The 23,429-nt window shown below is 48.9% G+C and overlaps 1 protein-coding gene across 3 annotated transcripts in view; it reads right to left on the bottom strand.

Moving 5' to 3' along the window:
• Positions 1-23,429, bottom strand: part of LOC139233891 (protein AF-10-like) — a 186,852-nt gene that overhangs the window by 25,062 nt on the left and 138,361 nt on the right. For all 3 annotated transcript variants that reach the window (XM_070864535.1, XM_070864536.1, XM_070864534.1), the window contains 6 exons: positions 20,064-20,242; positions 14,211-14,328; positions 11,791-11,863; positions 9,353-9,483; positions 7,388-7,576; positions 5,062-5,150 (listed from right to left, as the gene is read on the bottom strand). In XM_070864535.1, the coding sequence (XP_070720636.1) occupies positions 5,062-5,150; positions 7,388-7,576; positions 9,353-9,483; positions 11,791-11,863; positions 14,211-14,328; positions 20,064-20,242 (779 nt within the window). The remainder of the gene's footprint in view (positions 1-5,061; positions 5,151-7,387; positions 7,577-9,352; positions 9,484-11,790; positions 11,864-14,210; positions 14,329-20,063; positions 20,243-23,429) is intronic.

Below are 23,429 nucleotides of genomic sequence, written 5' to 3' on the forward strand. Positions count from 1 at the left end.
CGTGAGCGTTCGTTCCTCCGGGACCACCAGGTACATGCGTAGATATTTTTGTGGCTGGAGGCATCCGCCCGCGGGAAAGCCTCCGGCCGCAATTTCTGGGCCATAATGGTTCCATTTAAAAATTGTGCTCTTTACTCTAGATCAGAGAAGCCCGAGGGACGACCAGACCGAGGCCTATAAAATGATGAAGGGGTTCGATAGGGTACACATAGAGATGTTTCCACTTGTGGGGGCAGTCCAAAAACTAGTGGCCAAGATGGTCGCTACTAAATCCAATCAGAAATTCAGGAGAAACTTCTTTACCCAGAGAGTGGTGAGAATGTGGAACTCGCTGCCACAGGGACAGGGTTAAGGCGGACAGCAGATGCATTTTAGGGGAAGCGACATAAACACACGAGGGAGAAGGGAAGAGAGGGTTATGTTGATGGGGGGAGATGGAATAAGGGTGGGGGGAGGCGCGTGGGGAGAATGAAGGCAGGCACGGACTAGTGGGGCCGAATGGTCTGTATCTGTGCTGCAAATTCTTCGCAATGCATTACTTTTGAAGTCGACCGACTGTTCTGTAGATACAGCAAGATCCCACAAGCAGCGACGACAGATGACCCCCGAAGTAAGTCTCTCGAGCCTTAAATTAGCGTGGTCTCACTGCAGCAATGCAGGCACCAGCGGCCTAACCTGTTTTTGTCATTATCCGTGCGTGTTAAGTCTGAAACCTATTGGGCTGGAGTTTCCGCTCACTGCCGTCGCTGTTTTCGCCCCGGAGAGGCGGCAATGGCGGCGGTGAGCTCTCGCGGGCGGGTGACCCGCTGGGGTTTTCGGGGCCGGTGTCGGCGGAGCGCGGAGCGTTACCGCCCGAGAGAGGTGAGTCGGTGAACAACACACCCCTGGTTGTGACACCGGCTCGATTTGTGACTCCCGTCCGATCGGTAGGGCTCCGTAGCGACCCCCGAGGGGCAACGCCTGTAGACGCGGGCGGTCCGAACTGTTGCGGCTGCAGTGAGGTCAGTAATGTCGACTTCGGGTAAGTGTGCTTGTTTTTCTTTTATTTTTTTTTTGAGAGTTATGTTGTGGTGGCGTGGGCTACAGATTGGGAATGTTTTTGATAGTTTTTTCCCAGATTTTTTTCCCACCAGGCCTCTCTCAGAGCGCTCCGAGGTCAGCTGTTTAGCTCGGGATTTTCACTTGCTCAGTCGGCCTAGCGCCCTGAGAGAGGTGTGTCACGTCTCCCTTAGCGCCCCGTCCCACACTCAGGGCCCAGATGATGAATTTTGCTGACTGAGGCGCAAACTGTTCCCGGGCGCAAACTTTACCGCCTCGTCGCCATTACCGCCCCGAAATCAACAAAGCTGAAAATCCAGCCCAATGAATGAGAAAATTGGCTATTTAAATCACTATTTTGTGATGTACATTTTCCTACATTTGGATTTTCTAGTAAACAAATTCCCAAGGTGCCCGAGGCGACATGAGGAAAGCATTTTTACACAGCGAGTTGTTAGGATCTGGAATGCTTTCAATAGGGAACTGGATAAATATTTGAAGGAGAAAATATTGCAGGTATATAGGGAAAGAGCGGAGGAGTCGGACTAACTGGATTGCTCTTTGAAAGAGCCGGCACAGACTCGATGGGCTGAATGGCCTCCTTCTGTGCTATAGCATTCTATAGTTCTATGACCAAACAATCCGGTCTTCTATTGGTTGAGAGAAGAATGTGAGCCTGGACTCCAAGATTACTTCCTGCTCTTCTTTGAAGAAAATCACAAGGCCTTTGTGGGAATCCATAAATCCCTTCACGCATATATGACTAACCATCCTATTGGCTGGTATAAATGTGGCGACAGCCATAGAAGGAGGGTTGATGTCGCTTGTCAGGGTGTTAATCAGCCTGCGAATCCCGCCACTACGTCACACTGTCCGCGGAGGGAAGAGGGAGAAGCTACAAAAACATTCCCAAAAAAAGGCCAATGGGAGCATTTGATCATTTGCCCCATCGACAATGCTGCACTCCTTCAGCACTACACCACAGGATTGTCGCACAGGGAACAGATCTGATCGTAGAATCATAGAAATTTCCAGCACGGAAAGAGGCCATTTTGGCCCATTGCCAAGAGCTATCCAGCCTAATCCCACTTTCCAGCTCATGGTCCGTAGCCCTGCAGGTTACGGCACTTCAGGTGCACATCCAAGTACTTTTTAAATGTGGTGAGTGTTCCTGCCTCTACCACCCTTTCAGACAGCGAGTTCCAGACCCCCACCACCCTCTGGGTGAAGAAATTTCCCCTCAAATCCCCTCGAAACCTTCCTCCAATTATTTTAAATCTATGCCCCCTGGTTGACATAGAAGGTGCAGGAGTAGGCCATTCAGCCCTTCGAGCCTGCACCACCACTCAATATGATCATGGCTGATCATGCAACTTCAGTACCCCATTCCTGCTTTCTCTCCACACCCCTTGATCCCTTTAGCCATAAGGGCCACATCTAACTCCCTTTTGAATATAGCTAACGAACTGGCCTCAACAACTTTCTGTGGTAGAGAATTCCACAGATTCACAATTCTCTGAGTGAAGAAGTTTCTCCTCATCTCAGTTCTATATGGCTTACCCCTTATCCTTAGACTGTGACCCCTAGTTCTGGACTCGCCCAACATCGGGAACATTCTTCCTGCATCTAACCTGTGCAATCCCGTCAGAATTTTATATGTTTCTATGAGATCCCCTCTCATTCTTCTAAATTCCAGTGACCCGTCTGCTGAGGGAAATGGGTCCTTCCTATCCACTCTATCCAGGCCCCTCATAATTTTATAATTAGATCTATTAAGTAAATAAACCTGGAATGAAAAGCTACCACCATAACAGTGACCATGAAACTACCGGATTGTCATACAAACCCATGTGGTTCATTAATGGCCTTTAGGGAAGGAAATCTGCTGCCCTTACCCAGTCTGGCCTATATGTGACTCCAGACCCACAGCAATGTGGTCCACTTTTAACTGCCCTCTGCGGTTGAAGCAGGTGGCAATTGGAGATGGGCAACAAAGGCTGGGCCTTGCCAGCGATGCCAACATCCCGTGAATGAATACATTTAAAAAAAAAGAATGGTATCTTAAATTTAAGTAGAAAACTTCTACTGCAACCTGATTAAGTGTCTCACTGATTAAAAAGGGTGTAGATTATTTGAATATTGCTCGCTTAACAGAAATGGAAACTGTGCGTTAATGGGAATAGGAGGAAGACATTCAGCCCCTTGAGCCTGTTCCGCCATTCAATTAAATCATGGCCGGTGTTCCCTGTAAGATGCGTGGCTGCGTATCTGTCTTGGGCTCCCGCATAGGCCACTTGCAGGCTTTGCAATAGGACAAACCGCGTATGCGCGGGAATTGGAATGGGCCACGCAGCCCATTAAATGGGCCGTGCGCCCTCCCTCCCAAAAAAAATCAAAGGGAACATTGATCAGAGCCGATCTGTATCTTAACTCCATCTACCCGCCTTAGTTCCATATCCCATAATATCCCTGCCCAACAAAAATCTGGCAACCTCAGTTTTGACATTTTCAACTGACCCGCGGGGCCTTGTTGAGACCACACCTGGAATATTGTGTACGCTTTTGGTCTCCTTACCTAAGGAAGGGTATATTGCCATAGAGGGAACGCAACAAAGGTTCACCAGAACGATTCCTTGGGTTGGGGGGCATTGAGGAGAGATTGAGTAGATTAGGCCTATTTTCTCTAGCGTTTAGAAGAATGAGAGGTGATCTCATTAAAACATACAAACTTCTTACAGGGCTTGACAGGGTAGATGCAGGGAGGATGTTTCCCCCTGGCTGGGGAGACTGGAATCAGGGGTCACAGTCTCAGAATAAGGGTTCGGTCATTTAGAACTGAGATGAGGAGAAATGTCTTCACTCAGAGGGTGGTGAATCTTTGGAATTCCCTACCCCAGAGAGCTGTGCAGGCTCAGTCGTTGAGTATATTCAAGATAGAGATCGATAGATTTTTGGATATTACAGAATCAAGGTATATGGGCATAATTTAGGAAAGTGGAGTTATATAAGAACATAAGAAATAGGAGCAGGAGTCGGCCATTTGGCCCCTCGAGCCTGCTCCGCCATTTAATAAGATCTGATCTTGGCCTTAACTCCTCTTCCCTGCCTGCTCCCCATAACCCCTTATTCTCTTATCGGTTGAGAAACTGTCTATCTCTGCCTTAAATTTATTCAATGTCCCAGCTTCCATAGCTCTCTGAGGCAGAGAATTCTGCAGATTTACAACCCTCTGAGAGAAGAAATTCCTCCTCATCTCAGTTTTAAATGGGCAACCCCTTATTCTAAGATCATGCCCTCTAGTTCTAGTCTCCCCTATCAGTGGAAACATCCTCTCTGCATCCACTTTGTCAAGCCCCTCAATCTTATACGTTTTGATAAGATCACCTCTCATTCTTCTGAATTCCAATGAGTAGACGCCCAACCTACTCAATCTTTCCTCATAAGTCACTCCCCTCATCACCGGAATCAACCTAGTGAACCCTCTCTGAACTGCCTCCAAAGCAAGAATATCCTTTCGTAAATATGGAAACCAAAACTATACGCAGTTTTCCAGGTGTGGCCTCACCAATACCTTATATAACTGTAGCAAGACTTCCCTGCTTTTATACTCCATCCCCTTTGCAATAAAGAGCAAGATTCCATTGGCCATCCTGATCACTTGCTGAACCTGCTTACTAACCTTTTGTGTTTCATGCATAAGTACCCTCAGATCCCGCTGTAATACGGCACTTTGCAATCTTTCTCCATTTAAATTATAACTTGCCCTTTGATTTTTTTTCTGCCAAAGTGCATGACCTCACACTTCCAACATTATACTTAAATATGGAAACTAAAACTGTATGTGAAATTATTTGCAAAATGGTCTGGTGCAGCCTGATCCAGTGGGAGTCTACTTGAGTGTAATATTGGAATAGGTCAAACCACCCCCACCCTGCCCCCCCCCCTCCCCCGGCCCCGGCCCCGCCAGCCCTCCCCGCCAAGGCGCGGAAAGCACCAGACATCCCCGGACCGTGCGTCAAATACCTCGGACGATGTGGAGAGAGAGTTCTCGGTTATGAAGCTGCTCTTCGAAGGGGGGCTTTTGCTGCTGTTCAGCAGCTCTGAGCCGCAAGCTGCACCCGGGGTGGAAAAGAGGAAAAAGACACAGCGATTAACGGCCAGCCGAGACGCACTCCTTACAACAGAACGTCACTGTGCCCAATGACCTTCACAACACAGACCCTAAAAACCCCCAATCCAACCCCAAGGAAGCCAGGAAAGAACAAGGTTCTAACGAAGGGTTATCGTGCTGAAATGTCAACTCTTGTTTCTCTCGCCGCAGATGCTGCCTGACCCGCCGAGCGTTTCCCAGCATTTTCTGTTTTCCTTTCAGATGTTCAGCAACCGCAGTGTTTTGCTTTTGTGAGATTAAACTTCCCATTTAGACAACACCCACATCACATCTGCCGGGACGTCCCAAAGCGCTTCACAGCCAATGAATATCCTTTCGAAGTGCAGTCGTCGTGCTTATGTAAGAAAAGGCAGCTACCGATTTGGAAACAGCAAGATCCCACACACAGCAAATCCCATGAATGTTCAGATAATCTGTTTTTTTTTGGTGGTGTTGGTTTAAGAGAATGGAAGAGAATGTTGACCGGGAGAACACCCTTCTCCTCTTTAAATAAAACTGAGAGATTTTTTACGGAAGAATGAAGAAAAGACTTGCATTTATATAGCTCCTTTCACGACCACTGGATGTCTCAGAGCACTTTACAGCCAATGAAGTGCTTTTGGAGTGTAGTCGTCGTTGTAATGTGGGAAATGCGGCAGCCAATTTGCGCACAGCAAGCTCCCACAAACAGCAATGTGATAATGACCAGATAATCTGTTTTTTTGTTATGTTGATTTAGGGATAAATATTGGCCAGGGCACCGGGGATAACTCCCCTGCTCTTCTTCGAAATAGTTCCATGGGATCTTTTACATCCACCTGAGGGGGTAGACGAGGCCTCGGTTTAACGTCTCATCCGAAAGACGGCACCTCCGGCAGTGCAGCACTCCCTCAGCACTGCACTGGAGTGTCAGCCTAGATTTATGCTCAAGTCTCTGGAGTGGGACTTGAACCCACAACCTACTGACTCAGCCCGGGGCAACCCGACACACCGGAACAACCCAAGTTTAATGTCTCATCTGATGGACACACCGTAAAACAACGATCGCACAGCGTGACTGAGTAACCGGTTTTGATTAAGTGGGATTCCCGGGCTGTTCAGCAGATGATTTGGGCATCACACTGAACAACTCCATTCATTTATCTGTGAAAACAGAAAATTGCTTAGAATATTCAAAGTCTCATTCTCATCACATTTTCACCACACTGAGTAAAGAAGTTTCTCCTGAATTACTTATTGGATTTATTTGTCACAATCTTATATTTATGTCTCTTGGTTCTGAACTCCCCCACAAGTGGAAGCTTATTCTCTACTTCTACCCTATTGAATAGACAGATTTTTGAGCGATAAGAGAGTAAAGGGTTATGGGGAGCGGGCAGCGAAGTGGAGCTGAGTCCATGATCAGATCAGCCATGATCTCATTGAATGGCGGAGCAGGCTCGAGGGCCAGGTGGCCTACTCCTGCTCCTATTTCTTATGTTATGAATCCCATCAAAATTTTCAAGACCTCCATCAGGACACCTTTCATTCTTCTCTCTTTGAGCCCCAGCATGTTCAGTCTGATAGTTGCACCCTCTCAGTGCTGGTATCATTCTTGTAAATCTTTTTTTTTTGCAATTTCTCTAGAGCTTTGATAACCTTTTTGTAAAATGGAGACCAGAACTGTTCACAGTGCCAAGTGTAGTCTAACTGAGGTTCTAGAAAAGTCGTAGCAATTCCATTCCTGTAGAAATGAGCCCCAGTGCTTTGTTTGCAATTGCTATGGCTCAAACTTGCGTCGCTCCTTTAACTGATTTGTGTATCTATGCCTGGAGATTCCTATACGCCTCTACCCCATTTACATTCTGGTTTTCCAAGGAACATGTGGCTTCCTTATTCCTCCTGCCAAATTGCACAAACTCACACTTAGCTATATTTAAATTAATGTGCCATTTACACAGCCAATCTTATTAACTTCTTATCAACACAACACAACACAAACAGATTATCTGGTCATTATCACATTACTGTTTGTGGAAGCTTGCTGTGCGCAAAATGGCTGCTGCATTTCCTACATTACTACAGTGACTACACTCCAAAAGTAATTCATTGGCTGTAAAGTGCCCCGAGACGCCCGGTGGTCGTGAAAGGCGCTATATAAATCCAAGTCTTTCTCTCTTTCTTTCATTAACCAGCTAGTCACAGAGAAACACTCCTTACTGTTCTGAGCGGCGATTAGATGTGCCTGGGAGGAGGGGCCATTGCTGGGCATCACACTAGCGAAAGGGACGGAGAGTTGGACGTTGAGTAACTGGAGACGCTCTTTCTTTGCAGAGAGATTCATGATCTGTTCCTGTAAACGCCGGTTGTCCAACTGAAGCAGGTGCAACGATTTCAACATGTCCACAACTAGGGGATCAAAAAAAAATCAATTCGGTATTGTTTTCCTTCCTCCAAAAATACGGCAAAATTATGACCAAAGTAATCAAGCAGCTTGAAAGCGGCCAGACCCTTTCACCATCACGATATTTTCTCCCTCCCTCTCCTGAAGATCCAAACCCAAGTTGCAAATCTTGCTCAAGTGACCATTGATGCATGCGGCTAAGATAGTGAGCACTGGTCACTAGGACCAGCATTACACGGTGCCTTCAACATAACAAACATCTCGAGGTACGCCACACAGAACGGGTATCGAGCGCTGATACTGGAGTTAGGGGAGATGACTGAAGGCACAGTTGTAAAGATAACCTTACAGATGGAGCAGACTTGATAGGCTGGATGGCCTCCTTCTGTGCTGTACTATTCTATGATTGGTCTAGAGAAGGTGTTTGAAGATGGGGAAGGAAGAAGTTAGCCAACGATTTGGGGAGGGAGTTATCATTGAAAATATAGCACATAAGGAAGCCATTCGGCCCATCATGCCTGTGCCGGCTCTTTGAAAGAGTGATCCGATTATCCCACTCCATTTCCCGTGCAAATGTTTCCCCTTCAATTATTTATCCAATTCCCTTTAGAAAGTTACTAGTGAATCTGCTTCCACCAGCCTTCCAGGTAGTGCATTTCAGATCATAATAACTTCTCCTCATCCTACCTCTGGTTCTTTTGCCAATTACCGTAACTCTGTGCCCTATGGATACCGAACCTTCTGCCAGTTTCTCCTTAAATACGCTATCAAAACCGGTCATGATTTTGAACACCTCTATTATATCTTGCCGTAACTTTCCAGATAGCAAGGCTGAAAAAAATCACCGCCTAGTCCCCTCTTCACCTGCAGGCACAGCTCACAGCTAAACTCGCTGACAGCGGTCTGACATTCTGATCCCTGATACACTGAGTAACTTAAGAACGTAAGAAATAGGAGCAGGAGTCGGCCATTCGGCCCCTCGAGCTTGCTCCGCCATTCACTAAGATCATGGCTGATCTGATCATGGACTCAACTCCACTTTCCAGCCTATTCCCCATAACCTTGACTTCCCTGTAGTTCAAGAATCTGTCTATCTCAGCCTTGAATATATTCAATGATCCAGCTCTCTGAGGTAGAGAATTCCACAGATTCGCGACCCTCAGAGAAGAAATTCCTCCTCACCTCCGTCTTAAGTGGGCGACCCCTTATTCTGAAACTATGCCCCCTAGTTCTGGGTTCCCCCACGAGGGGAAATATCCACTCAGCATCTACCTGGTCAATCCCCTCAGATTCTTATGTGTTTCAATAAGATCACCACTCAGTTTTCTAAACTCCAATGAATATAGGCCCAACCTGCTCAACCTTTCTTTAAAAGACAACTCCCTCATCTCAGGAATCAACCAGTGAACCTTCTCGGAACTGCCTCCAATACAAGTATATCCCTCCTTAAATAAGGAGACCAAAACTGTACGCAGTATTCCAGGTGTGGCCTCACCAATACCCTGTATAGTTATAGCAGGACTTCTCTGCTTTTATACTCTATCCCCCTTGCGATAAAGGCCAACATTCCATTTGCCTTCCTGATCACTTGCTGTACCTGCATACTAACTTTTTGTGTTTCATCCACAAGGACCCCCCGATCCCTCCGTACCGCAGCACTCTGTAGTCTCTCTCTCTCCATTTAAATAATGTTCTGCTTTTCTGTTTTTTCTACCCAAGTGGATAACCTGACATTTTCCCACATTATACTCCATCTGCCAAATGTTTGGGTAAGTACTTACTGTCAATGCCTCCATCTCCACTCCAGTGCTTGTCCAAGAGCTCTTCTATGTTGGACGTTGTCTGTGGTACATTCTCCAGCCGGCTGGGTATGGTCTGATCGTAGAGTATGGACAAGCCACCAATGGGCGAGCTGTAAAATTGGGGGTGGGGGGGGGGGGGCGGGGGGAGAGGCAAGAATTGAAAGTTAAACTTGAAAAGAAACATTATCCCCTTTAATACTTGCATCTATATAGTGCCTACACCTGACTGAAGTGTTCCAATCACTTCATAGTTTTGCAGTGCAGTGACTGGACGACAACAACAACAACTTGAATTTATATAGTGCCTTTAATGTAGTAAAGCGGTCCTAAGGCGCTTCCCCAGAGCGCCGTCAAACAAAATTTGAGACCGAGCCGTGCGAGTAGATAGTAGGGGCAGCCTTGGTCAATGGGAGGTTTTAAGGAGCATCTTAAAGGAAGAGAGAGAGGTAGAGAGGCAAAGAGGTTTAGGGAGGGAGTTCCAGAGCTTGGGGCCCAGGGTCAGAGAGGAATTTTCCATATTTATTTTTCCCCACAAATTGGCCTGGGTTTTCTTTAGCCTCTCCCAGGAGATCACATGGTTTTGGGTGGGGTGGAGAGTCTGTGTTGTGATACACAAGGTGTGGGACAGGCTCAATGAACCAGATAGTCTTTACCTGTCCGTCATTACCTGGCACGGCTGCCAATGGTGGAGTGATTAAAATCAGAGATGTGCAAGAGGCCAGACTTGGAGGAGCGCAGAGATCTTGACCTGCAGGGCTGGAGGAGGCCACGGAGATAAGGAGGGGGTGAGGGCATGTAGTGATTTGAAAACAAGGATGATAAAATTGAGGGTTTGCCGGACCAGGAGCCAATGTAGGTCAGCGAGCACAGGGGGTGATGGGTGAGCGAGACTTGCTCTGAGTTAGGATGCGGGCAGCCGAGTTTTGGATGAACTCAAATTTATGGAGGGTGGAATGTGGGAGGCCAGCCAGGAGCACATTGGAATAGTCAAGTCTAGAGGTAACAGAGGCATGGGTGAGGATTTCAGCACATAAGCTGAGGCAGGGGCGGAGATGGTCGATGTTCAGGAGGTGGAAATAGGCGGTCTTAGTGTTTGAGCGAATATGTGGTCAGAAGCTTATCTCAGGGTGCGAATGGCCCTGGTTTAACCTCAGACAGTTGCCAGGGGGAGGGATGGGGTTGGTGGCTAGGAAATGGGAGTTTGTGGCGGGGTCCGAAGACAATGCCTTCATATATTTAGTTGGAGGAAATTCTGCTCATCCAGGAGTGGATGCCGGACAAGCAGCATGACAAATCAGAGATAGCGGGGGGAGTGGGAGGGGGAGCGAGGGTCAGGGGCTCGAGAGAGGTGGTGGTGGGGCAGTGGGTGTGAGCACCATATACATGGAACTTGACATAGTGTTTTCGAATGATATCATTGAGGGGCAGCATGTGGATCAGGAACAGGAGGGGGCCAAGGATAGATCCTTGGGGCACTCCAGAGGTAACGGTGCAGATGCGGCAAGAGAAGCCATTGCAGGTGATGCTCTAAGCAACAACAGCATTCCACAAACTGCAATGAGGTGAATGAACAGTTACCCGACGCTTTTCTTTTTTAAGTGGTGTTGGTTAAGGGAGGAGCGGTGGCCAGGACACCAGGAAAACTCCCTGTTCTACTTCAAACAGTGGCACGGATCCTTGATCTGGATAGACCTACTGGAGATCTATATCCTGGAGGTCAATTGAAGCTTTCAAAGAAAGACTTGCATTTATATAGCGCCTTTCACGACCACCAGACGTCTCAAAACTCTTTACAGTCAATGAAGTACTTTTGGAGTGTAGTCACGGTTGCAATGTGGGAAACGCGGCAACCAAATTGCACACAGCAAGCTCCCACAAACAGCAATGTGATAATGAGCAGATAATCTGTTTTTATTATGGCGATTGAGGGATAAATATTGGCCAGGACACCGGGGATAACTCCCCTGCTCATCTTCGAAATAGTGCCATGGGATCTTTTACGTTCACCTGAGAGAGCAGATGGGGCCTCGGTTCATCTGAAAGACGGCACCTCCGACCGTGCAGTGCTTCCTCAGCACTGCACTGGGAGTGTCAGCCTAGATGTATGTGCTCAAGTCCCTGGAGTGGGACTTGAACTCACGACCTTCTGACTCAGAGGTGAGGGTGCTACCCACTGAGCCACGGCTAGCACTGAGCCCGATAGATTCCTGTTAGGTAAGGGTGCCAAGAGAGATGAAGCAATGAGTTGAGGCGCAGATCAGCTATGATTTCATTGAATGGTGGAACAGGCTCGAGGGCCTACTCCTGTCCCTATATTACTAAGGCGGTCCCAATGGCCTATCTAGTTTGAACATGGCCACGCTCGACATGCCACCTTATATATAAAGCACAGAGGCACAAAATAAAATAACATTTACGTTGGAGATAGACTTCCTCTGGACGAACTGCCTCTGCACACAAAGCTGCAATCGTTGTCATCCAGATCGGGTTCTGAAAAACAAAGCAAGAGCAGGAATTAAAATCAGATTCTTCGAACAGAGGTTTGTTCAACAACAACTGTGTGTTTATATAGCACCTTTAACATAGTAAAACGTCCCAAGGCGCTTCTCACAGGAGTATTATGAGACCAAAACAATTTGACTCCGATCCACATAAGGAGAAATTAGCACAGGTGACCAAAAGCTCGGTCAAAGAGGTGGTTTTAAGGAGCGTCTTGAAGGAGTAAAGAGAGGTAGAGAGGCGGCGAGGTTTAGGCAGGGAGTTCCAGAGCTTGGGGCCCAGGCAGCTGAAGGCACGGCCACCGATGGTTGAGTGATTATAATCAGGGAGGCTCAGGAGGGCAGAATTAGAGGAGCGCAGACATCTCAGGGGGTGGCTGACGTCCTCATTTCAACCCCGAGGGTAAATTACAGATTTATTAGTCGCTCTCAAACATCCAGAATCCTGCGCACACATACCAGAAGTGAATAAATATTTTTATTGCAAAGCAAACGAGGCAGCAAAATCCACGAGCCACCCGATTCCAAATCAAAAAGCCCTGTTTCAAAAGGTGCTCCCACTGTCTGTGTGGGCGAATGAAGGGAGAAATTAATAAATAAGCGTAATTCTGTAACTAGGGCGGAAAAAAAAAAAAAGTGGTCCACATTATTTTCTTTTGTGGGCCCCAACATAAATCACTGAAGTGAAGACATAGCTGAGTGATTGTGCTGCGCACATGGGGCTTATGATCTCTCGGGCACTGACAGATCGCTCAGCCAGCTTCACGTGCCCATGGAGTGCGTTTGATCTCCACTTCGTTCCAATTCCTTATTTAGCTTCTCCCCCACCTCCAGTCACTTTCCGCCCCGGCTGCTATTCACTTTCCCCAGCCACTGCAATCTGTCTCTCACTGCCACTCCCCAAACTCTCGCTCAATGGGCCTCGCCTCTCCTTACAGCCTCCTGCCTTTATGCAGCTTTCCCTTTGGATAGAGTGGCTTGACTGCCTGACCTTTCACCTCCACCTTCCCAGTTATGAACCGAGGTCAGTGCTTTTCAGGCCTTGCAGAAATTCTTTCGTTAAGCGTCAATGAAAAAAAAAAAAGATTTTCAATTCTAATGCCAAATATTTAACTTGCTAATATTGAGCTGTATTCCTCAAAACTTCTTAACTTCCCCTTTCTACAATCGGCAGGCTTTCAAAGCTCAAAGCGGGATATCATCTGAACACTACTTCCAAATTTAAGTTAATTGCCTCTTCTAATCTTGTCAGCCTTAGTAGTGTCTTGCGGTACGACCTTGGTCCTGAACTCCCAATGTCTTCCATGAGGGGACTGGGGTGGGGTATAGTTAGACCAAGGCATGCAGATGTCATTCACCTTTCATTTTAAAATCAGACGTGGTGTCCTTATTCGTGCATCCACTTGCCTGGATGAGCGCAGCTCCAACAATATTCAAGAAGCTCGACACTATCCAGGACAAAGCAGCCCGCTTGATCGGCACCCCATCCACCAGCTTCAACATTCACTCCCTCCACCACCGGCGCACCGTGGCTGCAGTGTATACCATCAACAAGATGCACTGCAGCAACTCGCCAAGGCTTCTTCAGCAGCACCTCCCAAACCCGTGACTTCTACCACCTAGAAGGACAAGGGCCGCAGGCGCATGGGAACACCACCACCTCCACGTTCCCCTCCAAGTCACACATCATCCTGACTTGGAAATATATTGGCCGTTCCTTCATCATTGGGTCAAAATCCTGGAACTCCCTCCCCAAAAGCACTGGGGGCGCACCTTCACCACAAGGGCTGGAGAGGGTGGGGGAGGAATGGGGAGAGGGAGGAGTGGGGAGGGGGCGGGGGAGGCAGGGAGAGGGTAGGGGGAGGCAGGGAGAGGGGAGAGGGGGGGCGCGCGGGGAGGGGGGGAGCGGGGAGAGGGGGGAGCGGGGAGAGGTGAGAACGGGGAGGGGGGGGGAGGGGGGAGTGGGGCGAGGGGGGAGCGGATAAAATTGGGTTTAAAAAAAGGAGATACTTGCAAAAAAGAAATTGTGACTTAATTATCTCAAATGGTAAACTCCAAAGCAGGTATGTTCAAGCTTATTTTGCAGTTCTGGGCCACTTAGGTGCATCTAAAGATTAATCCACATTAATGTGCAGACATCTCTCCAGTTCCTGATACGAACAGATCTAGGTGTGCAGATTTAGGATTTATTCACCAATGAGCCCTTTCCAAACCTCCAGGCCCATAAAATTCGAATGGGACAAAGCAACAAATACAAGTTACAAATCGGGATGGTTTCGAGTCGGTCCTGGGGGAGTATGGCTCTCAGAAGGGAAGAGGTCCCACGAATAACCACCTACCTGTCTGACTGCTTTCCACTGGGTTTAAGAGCGAGGTAATGGATGAGCCTGGGGTGATTGGTCCTCCGAAGACGTTGGAAGGGGTGAGACTGTACGACGAGCCAGGTAGGGAAAACACCTGCACAGAGAAAGCAGTACAGTGGTAACAAATGACATTCCGAGTTAAAGGCAGTGCTCAGGCCTTGGGGCTAGAGATTCAGTCGGAGGGCTCCTAAAGTGCGAATATCGCCCGGGCGCTAAATTTAGCGGCGTAAGATTTTTAGCGCCAGGCCCAGCAAAATTCCGTTTCAGCGCCCCGAGAGTGGAGTGGGGCGCTGAGAGAGGCGTTCAACACTTTTCTCGAGGCGCTAGGCTGGGAGCACAACTGAAAACCCCGTTGCTAAAGAGCCGGCTTCGTAGCGCCCAAAGAGAGGACAAAAAAAATATTGACCGAAATTCACACAAAAACATTCCCCATACATGACGCACCCCAAATAAAGTTAAATCGCAGTAAGAAAAAATTTCCCAAATCAATCCCAGTTACCCGACGCAGTCACGCCTTCCCATAGTGCCCCAGGAGAGCTCTGTACGCCAGGCGTTCTCTGGTGGTGTCACTAGGGGGCACTGCGCCATGGGTGGCGAGCAAACCAAAGTTTGCTTCCGTGTCGCCACACCAGCGTCACGCTCCCGGGCCATACTCCTCAGCGCCGCTGGTAACTGCACACCGAGGTTACTGAGCGGCGCTGCTGTCGACACTCGCGGGCGTTAACCCCTTAGCGCCCCTCGCTTGGCCGGAGGCGCTATTCCAATCGAATTTTCCGTCCATTGACTTTTCAAATGGAACCCTGTCGGTGAGACTTCCCCTTTAAGAGCCTGGTTTGGGATGAACTCGCTGTAAAAGGCGGATTTGTTCCCAATCAAATGTTTACCCGACTACAGCAGCCTTTTTGCTTCATGTTCAGTAGCTCCCAATAAAAAAAACATGCTTGTACAAGCTACATAAAAAGGTTATAAATCTCACTCTGCTATAAACATTTAAATACGCTTTTTTTTCAAAAAAGGGGGGGGCGAACTGGGCTACCAAACGGAGATCTGATTTATTTCCCAACCGAACTGCAAATTATTTACGTGCCGGGAGACGTCACGGGAAATGCTGGTGTTAAAAATTACTACGTGCTAAGTGCAGAGTGTCAGAAGGCGGAAGCAGTAACCAGCCCGACGCAACAGTAACCATCCAGCTGCATCAGGAACGAGAGCAAGTGCGTAAAGTCGAGAGCGAGAGGAGGCCATTCACCCCATCAAGCCGAGTTCAATCAGTGGGTAGCACTCTCGCCTCGGAGTCAGAAGGTTGTGGGTTCATCGTCTCACTCCAGGGACTTGAGCACATAAATCTAGGCCGACACTCCCTATGCAGTGCTGAGGGAGTGCCGCACTGTCGGAGGTGGCGTCTTTTGACTGAGGCGTTAAACCGAAGGCCCCGTCTGCTCTCTCAGGTTGACGTAAAAAGTCCCATGGCACTATTTCGAAAAAGAGCAGGGGAGTTATCCCCGGTGTCCTGGCTAGCATTCATCTTTCTCAATGAACACTTCAAAACCAGAGATTATCTGCTCATTATCTCATTGCTGTGTGTGGGAGCTTGCTGTGTGCAAATTGGCTGCTGCATATCCTGAACTTACCAGAGTGACTACACTTCAAAAGTATTTCATTGGCTGTAAAGCACTTTGGGACGTCCTGAAGTCACTATATAAATGCAAGTCCATCTTTAGTTTCTATACTTCGACTCCAATAACTCGTTCATAAGAACATAAGAAATTAGGAGCAGGAGTCGGCCATTCGGCCCCTCGAGCCTGCTCCGCCATTCAATGAGATCATGGCCGATCTGATCCAGGCCTCAACTCCACTTCCCTGCCCGCTCCCCATAACCCTCGACTCGCTTATCGTTCAAAAATCTGTCCATCTCCACCTTAAATATATTCAATGACCTGTAAAGCGCCTTGGGACATCCTGAGGTCGTGAGAGGTGCTACAGAAAGTGAGTGTTGCTGTTGTGTGGGCACAGGCAAGCCAGCTCCACTTCCCCCAGGTGAGGTTATGGAGTTATCGTCTTGCTGCCAGAGGTATTAATTCAAACTGAACCACCATAAAATGCTATACAGACCACAACCTCTCCTGCCCTTGTAAATGGCTTCCAGATGTTGCAGAGGGGGTTTGCTTTTATTATGCTTTCGAAGCTCCTCTGAGAAGTCTGTGTCAGACCACTTTACAAACTGCAATCACACCTCATTATTTCCTGTCCAACACCTCTTAAATTGAGTAACAGTTCTGAGGACACGAAAGAGCACGCTTCTTGCTGGGTGTTGGGCTGCTTGCTCTCTCTCTCTCGCTCTCTGCTATAAATCGTCACGTTTATCCCATTAAAGTTGTACTTTTTAAAAAAAAAAAACGACTCTCCACACTGCAAACGAGCTCAGCTTCCTTATTCTGAAGGCACCACAGACCCAGGATCGCACGGGTCTCCAAATCTGCCCTCCACCCGATCGATCACAGACTTTCCTCTTCGTTTGTTCCTCCCCTGTGGCCCAGTGGGCAGCACTCTCGCCTCTAAGTCAGAAGGTTGTGGGCTCAAGTCCCACTCCAGGGACATAAGAACATAAATCCAGGCTGACACTCCCAGTACAGTGCTGAGGGAGCGCTGCACTGCCGGAGGTGACGTCTTTCGGATGAGACATTAAACCGAGGCCCCGTCTGCTCTCTCAGGTGGTCATAAAAGATCCCACGGCGCTATTTCGAAGAAGAGCAGGGCAGTTATCCCCGGTGTCCTGGCCAATATTTATCCCTCGATCAACGTCACTAAAACTAGATTATCTGGTCGTTATCACATTGCTGTTTGTGGGAGCTTGCTGTACACAAATTGGCTGCCACGTTTCCCACATTACAACAGTGACTACACTCCAAAATACTTCACTGGCTGCAAAGCACTTTGAGATGTCCGGTAGTCGTGAAAGGCGCTATATAAATGCAAGTCTTTCTTTCTTTCCCCGCATTTCCCGGTTCTGCACTTGCTTAAAAACTTAAATCTTGAACTTGTGATGAAAGGTCATCGACTTTGTTTCTCTCACTCTGCACAGATGCTGTCTGACCCGCTGAGCGTTTCCAGCATTTCCTGTTTATATTTCAGATTTCCAGCATCCGCAGTATTTTGCTTTTGGTCCAGACGCAGGAGCCCATTTTAGTAAAGGTGGGAAGGCAGGCTCGTGTTCTGTCTCTCTCTCTCTCTCTGTCAGGCTCATACACATTATGGTCCCTGAACTGGATTTTTGTTTTTCTTGCTATTGGTGGAGGGGTAAATATTGGCCCAGGACACCGGGAAGTACTCTGCTCTTATTTGAATAGTGTGGCAGAATCTTTTATGTCTACCTGAGAGAGCAGACGTCAGTTTAATGTCTCACACAAACAAGGCACCTCCGACAGTGCAGCACTCCCTCAGCATTGCACTGGAGCATCAGCCTAGATTATATGCTCAAGACCCTGGAGTGGGACTTGAACCCACGACCGTCTGACTCAGAGGCAGTGTACTACCCACTGAGCCACAGCTGACACCTAAAGTGCAGTTTAAAATGACATACTTTTATTTTCTTTTAAATATATAATTTTATAGAATTGGTTGAATAAACTCTTTTTTTCAGTAATTAACTGTTAAAGTGGGAATTGGTAATTTCAGTGACAGGCCAGCTGGTATGGCCAAGAAATGCCAGAGTTGGACAGTAGGGGGTGCTGGTTTTAGTATGGTGCCGAGCAGACAGAGCTTCACACTGTACCTAACTCTGCTATTCCTGATCTGGGACTGTTGACACTGGCTGAAAGGCTCCTGTTTACAACACATACGAGCACATATTACGAATAAAACAAAATAAAAATAATATATATATATATTGCAACTCATCACAGAGGCTGTCCGGGGATGGCTTTTTGGGTTCTGTGCATTTCCGCTCCCCGGCAAAGCAAGGGTTAACAGCGACCGAGAGGAAGGTCAGGTGTAAAGGGTCATGTGGTGACATTGCAGCACTGCGCAGTTCCTGAACCGCAGGTTAATGTCGAACCAGTAGGTGGCACTCCACACTCTGGACCCAGCTCAGCGTAATCTCTTCTCCGCTCACAGACCTGTTGGACCCACTGCTGATTTGAAAATGACGCCACAAAGTGTTAAAATGCCTTAGAATGCTCGGATTTTTTTGAAAAAAAACGTTCGGTCTCTGATCTCAGCCAAGCTGTTAACAGCAGAACAATTGGTCTGAGGGTCTACTCATCGTAGAGACTTAACAGTACAAAATAAGGCCATTCGGCCCATCGTGCCTGTGCCGGTTCTTTGAAACAGTGATCCAATTAGTTCCACTGACCCCCTGCTCTTTCCCCACAGCCCTGCAAATTACTCCTTTTCAAGTATTTATCCAATTTCTTTTTGAACGATGCTATTGAATCTGCTCCCACCGGCCTTTCAGGCACAACAACTCACTGCGTAAAAAAAAATCTCATCTCCCCCTCTGGTTCTTTTGTCAATCACCTTAAATCTGTGTCCTCCGGTTACCGACACTGCTGCTACTGGAGACCATTTCCCCTTATCAAAAACCCGTCATAATTTCAAGGATCTCTATTAAATCTCCCCATAACCTTCACTGTCTGAGGAACATAGGAACAGGAGGAGGCCATTCAGCCGTTCGAGCCTGTTCTGCCATTCAATGAGATCAAGGCTGATCTGTATGCAAGCTCCACCCACCAGCCTTGGCTCCATATACCCTTGGCTTGCAAAAATCAGTATCGATCTCAGATTTAAAATTATTAAGTGAGCGAGCATCTTACTGCTTGTTGTGGGCGAGGGTGCGTGAAGAAGTGCTTCCTAGAGGAGAACAATCCCAGCTTCTGCAGTCTCTCCACATAACTGTATACAACACTAGTTAGGCCACAGTACTGAGTACTGCATGCAGTTCTGGTCACCACATTACAGGGAAGATGTGATTGCACTAGAGCGGGTACAGAGGAGATTTACGAGGATGTTGCCTGGACTGGAGAATTTTAGCTACGAGTAAAGATTGGATAGGCTGGGCTTGTTTACTTTGGAACAGAGGAGGCTGAGGGGGAGACCTTATTGAGGTGTATAAAATTATTAGGGGCCTGGATAGAGTGGATAGGAAGGAGCTATATCCCTTAGCAGAAGGATCAACAACCAGGTGGCATAGATTTAAAGTAATTGGTAGGAAGTTTAGAGGGGATTTGAGGGGACATTTTTTCACCCAGAGGGTGGTGGGGGTCTGGAACTCACTGCCTGAAAGGGTGGTAGAGGCAGAAACCCTCATCACATTTAAAAAGTACTTGGATGTGCACCTGAAGTGCCGTAACCTACAGGGCTACGGACCGAGAGCTGGAAAGTAGGATTAGGCTGGGTAGCTCTTTGTCAGCCGGTGTGGACACGATGGGCCGAAATGGCCTCCTTCCGTGCTGTAAATTTCTATGATTGTATGAGATCATCGGTTTCAGGTGTTGGTTGAGGGATAAATATTGGCCAGGACACCGGGGGAAACGTCCTCTTCGAATTGGAGCCGTGGAATGATTTGCGTCCACCTGAGAGGACAACGGCTTAACGTCTCTTCCGAAAGACGGCACCTCCGACTGTACTGTCAGACAGCGCTCCCTCAGCACTACACTGGGAGTGTCAACCGAGGTTTCCTCCTCAAGTCTGGGAGGCGGGACACGAACCCGCGACCTACGAGAGTGCTGCCCACTGAGCCCAAGGCCGACAGCGCCGAAAACGACCAAGAGTAGTGGGGGGGGGTGGGGGGGAAGGAAATGGAGGATGCATGTGCTAGTGGAAAGGTCTCACCTGCGAGGAGCTGATGGAGGCGGTGGCAGTCATACACCCGGGCAGCTGTGGTCGGCTGAAGTGCATCAGGTGGGTGGTCCTGTGATGGGGGAGGATGTTGGACGAGAGCGGCGTGCTGCAACCGACCCCCAACACTCCACCGCTGAGAGACATGGGAATGTCCTTGTTCGTGTAGACACCTGCCGGGGCAGAGAGAAGCGTCAGGAGCTGACATCTGGTGGCTTGCGACACAACCGAACAGAGGCGAGACCAACAGCAACCAATTAAAAGACTTGCATTTATATAGCGCCTCTCATGACCACCGGGTGTCTCAAAGTGCTTTGCAGCCAATGAAGTACTATTTGGAGTGTAGTCACTGTTATAATGTGGGAAACACGGCAGACAATTTGCAAACAGCAAGCTCCCAAAAACAGCAATGTGATAATGACCAGATAATCTGTTTTTGTTATGTTGATAGAGGGATAAATATTGGCCAGGACACCGGGGATAACTCCCCTGCTCTTCTTCAAAATAGTGCCATGGGACCTTTTACATCCACCTGAGAGAGCAGACGGGGCCTCGGTTTAACGTCTCATCCGAAAGACGGCACCTTCGACAGGGCACTGGAGTGTCAGCCTAGATTTTTGTGCTCAAGTCCCTGGAGTGGGACATGAATCCACAACCTCCTGACTCGGAGGCGAGAGTGCTGCCCACTGAGCCACGGCTGACACTGACACAACACCCAAACCTTAAAGGTACAGTCCCGCAATGCTCTCCCTGGGTTTTGTTTGCGTGCGTGTGGCACCTTTAAATTTGCCGCGCGGCCGCGATCAGTGAGAGAGCGGCTTATGAGCGGTCTGCGCGGCACCACACCGATCGCAGAGCGGGACAGTGCAGTCCCCTGCAGGGTCAGCGTTATGAGACTAAGGTCGTCACCTATTACTAGGTTTGGGAGGGGGTGGGATTCGAGGGGGGTGTTGGCGTGATTCCCTTTGAGGGACTTGCTCGGTGTTGGATCCGGGAGGCGGGAGGTTCGATGTCCTGGAGGAAGACTGCAGGCTCGGTTGTGACATAACCGATCCCGCGATCTGCTGCTTGCTTTGCCAAGGACTAAATTGCATCGAGAACCTTCACAAAACAAGCGTCTGTGCTCCATGGAATGGGGGAAAGGAAACGGGACTCTCCGGATGCCTCATTTACAAACAGGTTCCCCTGAGACCCAGTAAAAACTAATAAAGGGTTGGCAGGGGGTGGGCGACCAGGAATCAAGCTCCGTGGCTTTGGGTCAATTTAAGTGCCTGGCGTGGACGCGACAATGCAGGGTTGCTGAAGGATGTGAGGTAGGGGGACAGGGCCCAACGCCTCCTTCACCGGGAGTACGGTTTGTATGTGGAGGTTGACGTACCTGCCGATCGGGTCGTTGCCAGAGAATCAGGGACCCCCACAATCCACCCACCCCACCCCCCCCCCCCCCCGGAGCTCCCGCAGACCGGACGTGCCGAACACACACTTGCCTCTCTGATCCGCACTCCCATCAGGCCACACACCACGCCGGGATTGGAGTCACACCCACCTGGAATCATTCAACCCACTGCCATGGAAACAGCTCCATCCCAAAACTTCAAACATCATTGGGATTGTTTACGTCCACCCGTGAAACGTTTGCTAATAATTTATTTTGCAGTGTGTGGCTTTTTTTAAAAATAAGGTTGCGTTTCCCGTGTTTCTGGAATTGTATCCCCGCTTCGATTTGTCCCCTTAGCGCAACACCTCTGCACCCAAGGGTCCTACGTTGGAGCCCCACTGATACCCCAATGGCTGGCCATTCAGAGATTCACAGGACCACCCAAAAAGAAAAAGACTTGCATTTATATAGCGCCTTTTACGACCTACCGGATGGTCTCAAAGCGCTTTACAGCCAATTAAATACTTTTGGAGTGTAGTCACTGTTGTAATGTGGGAAACGCGGCAGCCAATTTGCGCACAGCAAGCTCCCACAAACAGCAATGTGATAGCGACCAGATAATCAGTTTTTAGTGATGTTAGTTAATGGATAAATATTGGGCCACAACAGTGGGGAGAATTCCCCTGCTCTTCTTCACTCGTGCCGTGGGATTGTTTATGTCCACCTGAGAGCGCAGACGGGGCCTCGGTTTAAAGTCTCATCCAAAGACAGCGCCTCCGACAGTGCAGCGCTCCCTCAGGTCTATGTCAGCCTCGATTTCTGTGCTCAAGTCTCTGGAGTGGAACTTGAACACACAACCTTCTGACTCGGAGGCGAGTGTGCTGCCCACTGGGTGACCCGAGTGTGTGATGCGCTCCTCCATCTTCACTCCACACATGCCAGGAGACTCTTTACAATCGCTGAGTGACTCGGCACTTAACGTTGCCCAGTTCGGGAGCGAGGAAGAATGAAAAGATGTTTGAGGGGCTGGGGGGAAAAACAGGAAGCTTTTTAAAGAAAAATGTTCAGCTCTTCAATCTCTGGTCGAGTCGCTGATCTGTACGGAGCAGGAACGTCCTGGGAGCAAGGCCAGGCCGAGATCATTGATCAAAGCTGGGACTGCACTTCATTTGATCTCAGTTCTGCTTGGCCGGGCAAGGTTGGGGGTGAAGAACAAAGGGGTTAATTGTAATCGGATTTGCTGGGTGGTAGAAACCCACAGGAACGAGCGGGATTGACTTCAGTGGAGAGTCAAATCAGGGCGGGGTCAATTCAGCGTTGCACATGATCCCGTCGTGGTTCCAGATGTGGGAGGGCGGGGGGCGGGGGTGGTGGCGTCAGGTTAAAATTGTCCCCTCCGAGTATCCAGACTTCTGAATCAGTGACCACTGCTGGAAGGTGAATGCTGGGCGAGTAATCGGATTCATCTGGACTTCGAGCCAATCATGGTGTCAGGAATCCTAAGACATCAAGGCGGGGGGGGGGCGGTGGGAGGGGGGCATGAGCACCAAACATCCAACAGCAACATAAGGCAAGAGGCAGGCGGCGGGCTCCAGCGAGATCGCACCGTCGGAAAGCAAAAGGAACCCGCCAGGTGCAGATAAACTCTCCGAACGGCACAAATCAGACAAAACTCAATACAAGGGGCTGGAGTTTTGGTCTTCTGCTGTGCCAGTTAGTGCCCAGGAGGGGCGGCAATGGCGGCGGTGAGCACTTCTGGTTGGGCGGCCAGCTTCCAGCGCCCCGCCGGAGGTTTTCGGGGCCGGTTTCGGCGGGGCGCGGAACATTACCACCCAGGAGAGGCGAGCACGGTGTGCAATGCCCCAGGTTGCGACAGCGGCTTGATTTTTGGCTCCCGCCCGACCCGTAGTGCCCCCTTCTGGGACCGCCTGTGAAAGCGGGCAGTCCGAGCTGTAACGGCAGCAGTGAGATCAGTAATGTCG

Source organism: Pristiophorus japonicus, chromosome 21, assembly GCF_044704955.1.
Source record: "Pristiophorus japonicus isolate sPriJap1 chromosome 21, sPriJap1.hap1, whole genome shotgun sequence".
Lineage (NCBI taxonomy): Eukaryota > Metazoa > Chordata > Chondrichthyes > Pristiophoridae > Pristiophorus > Pristiophorus japonicus.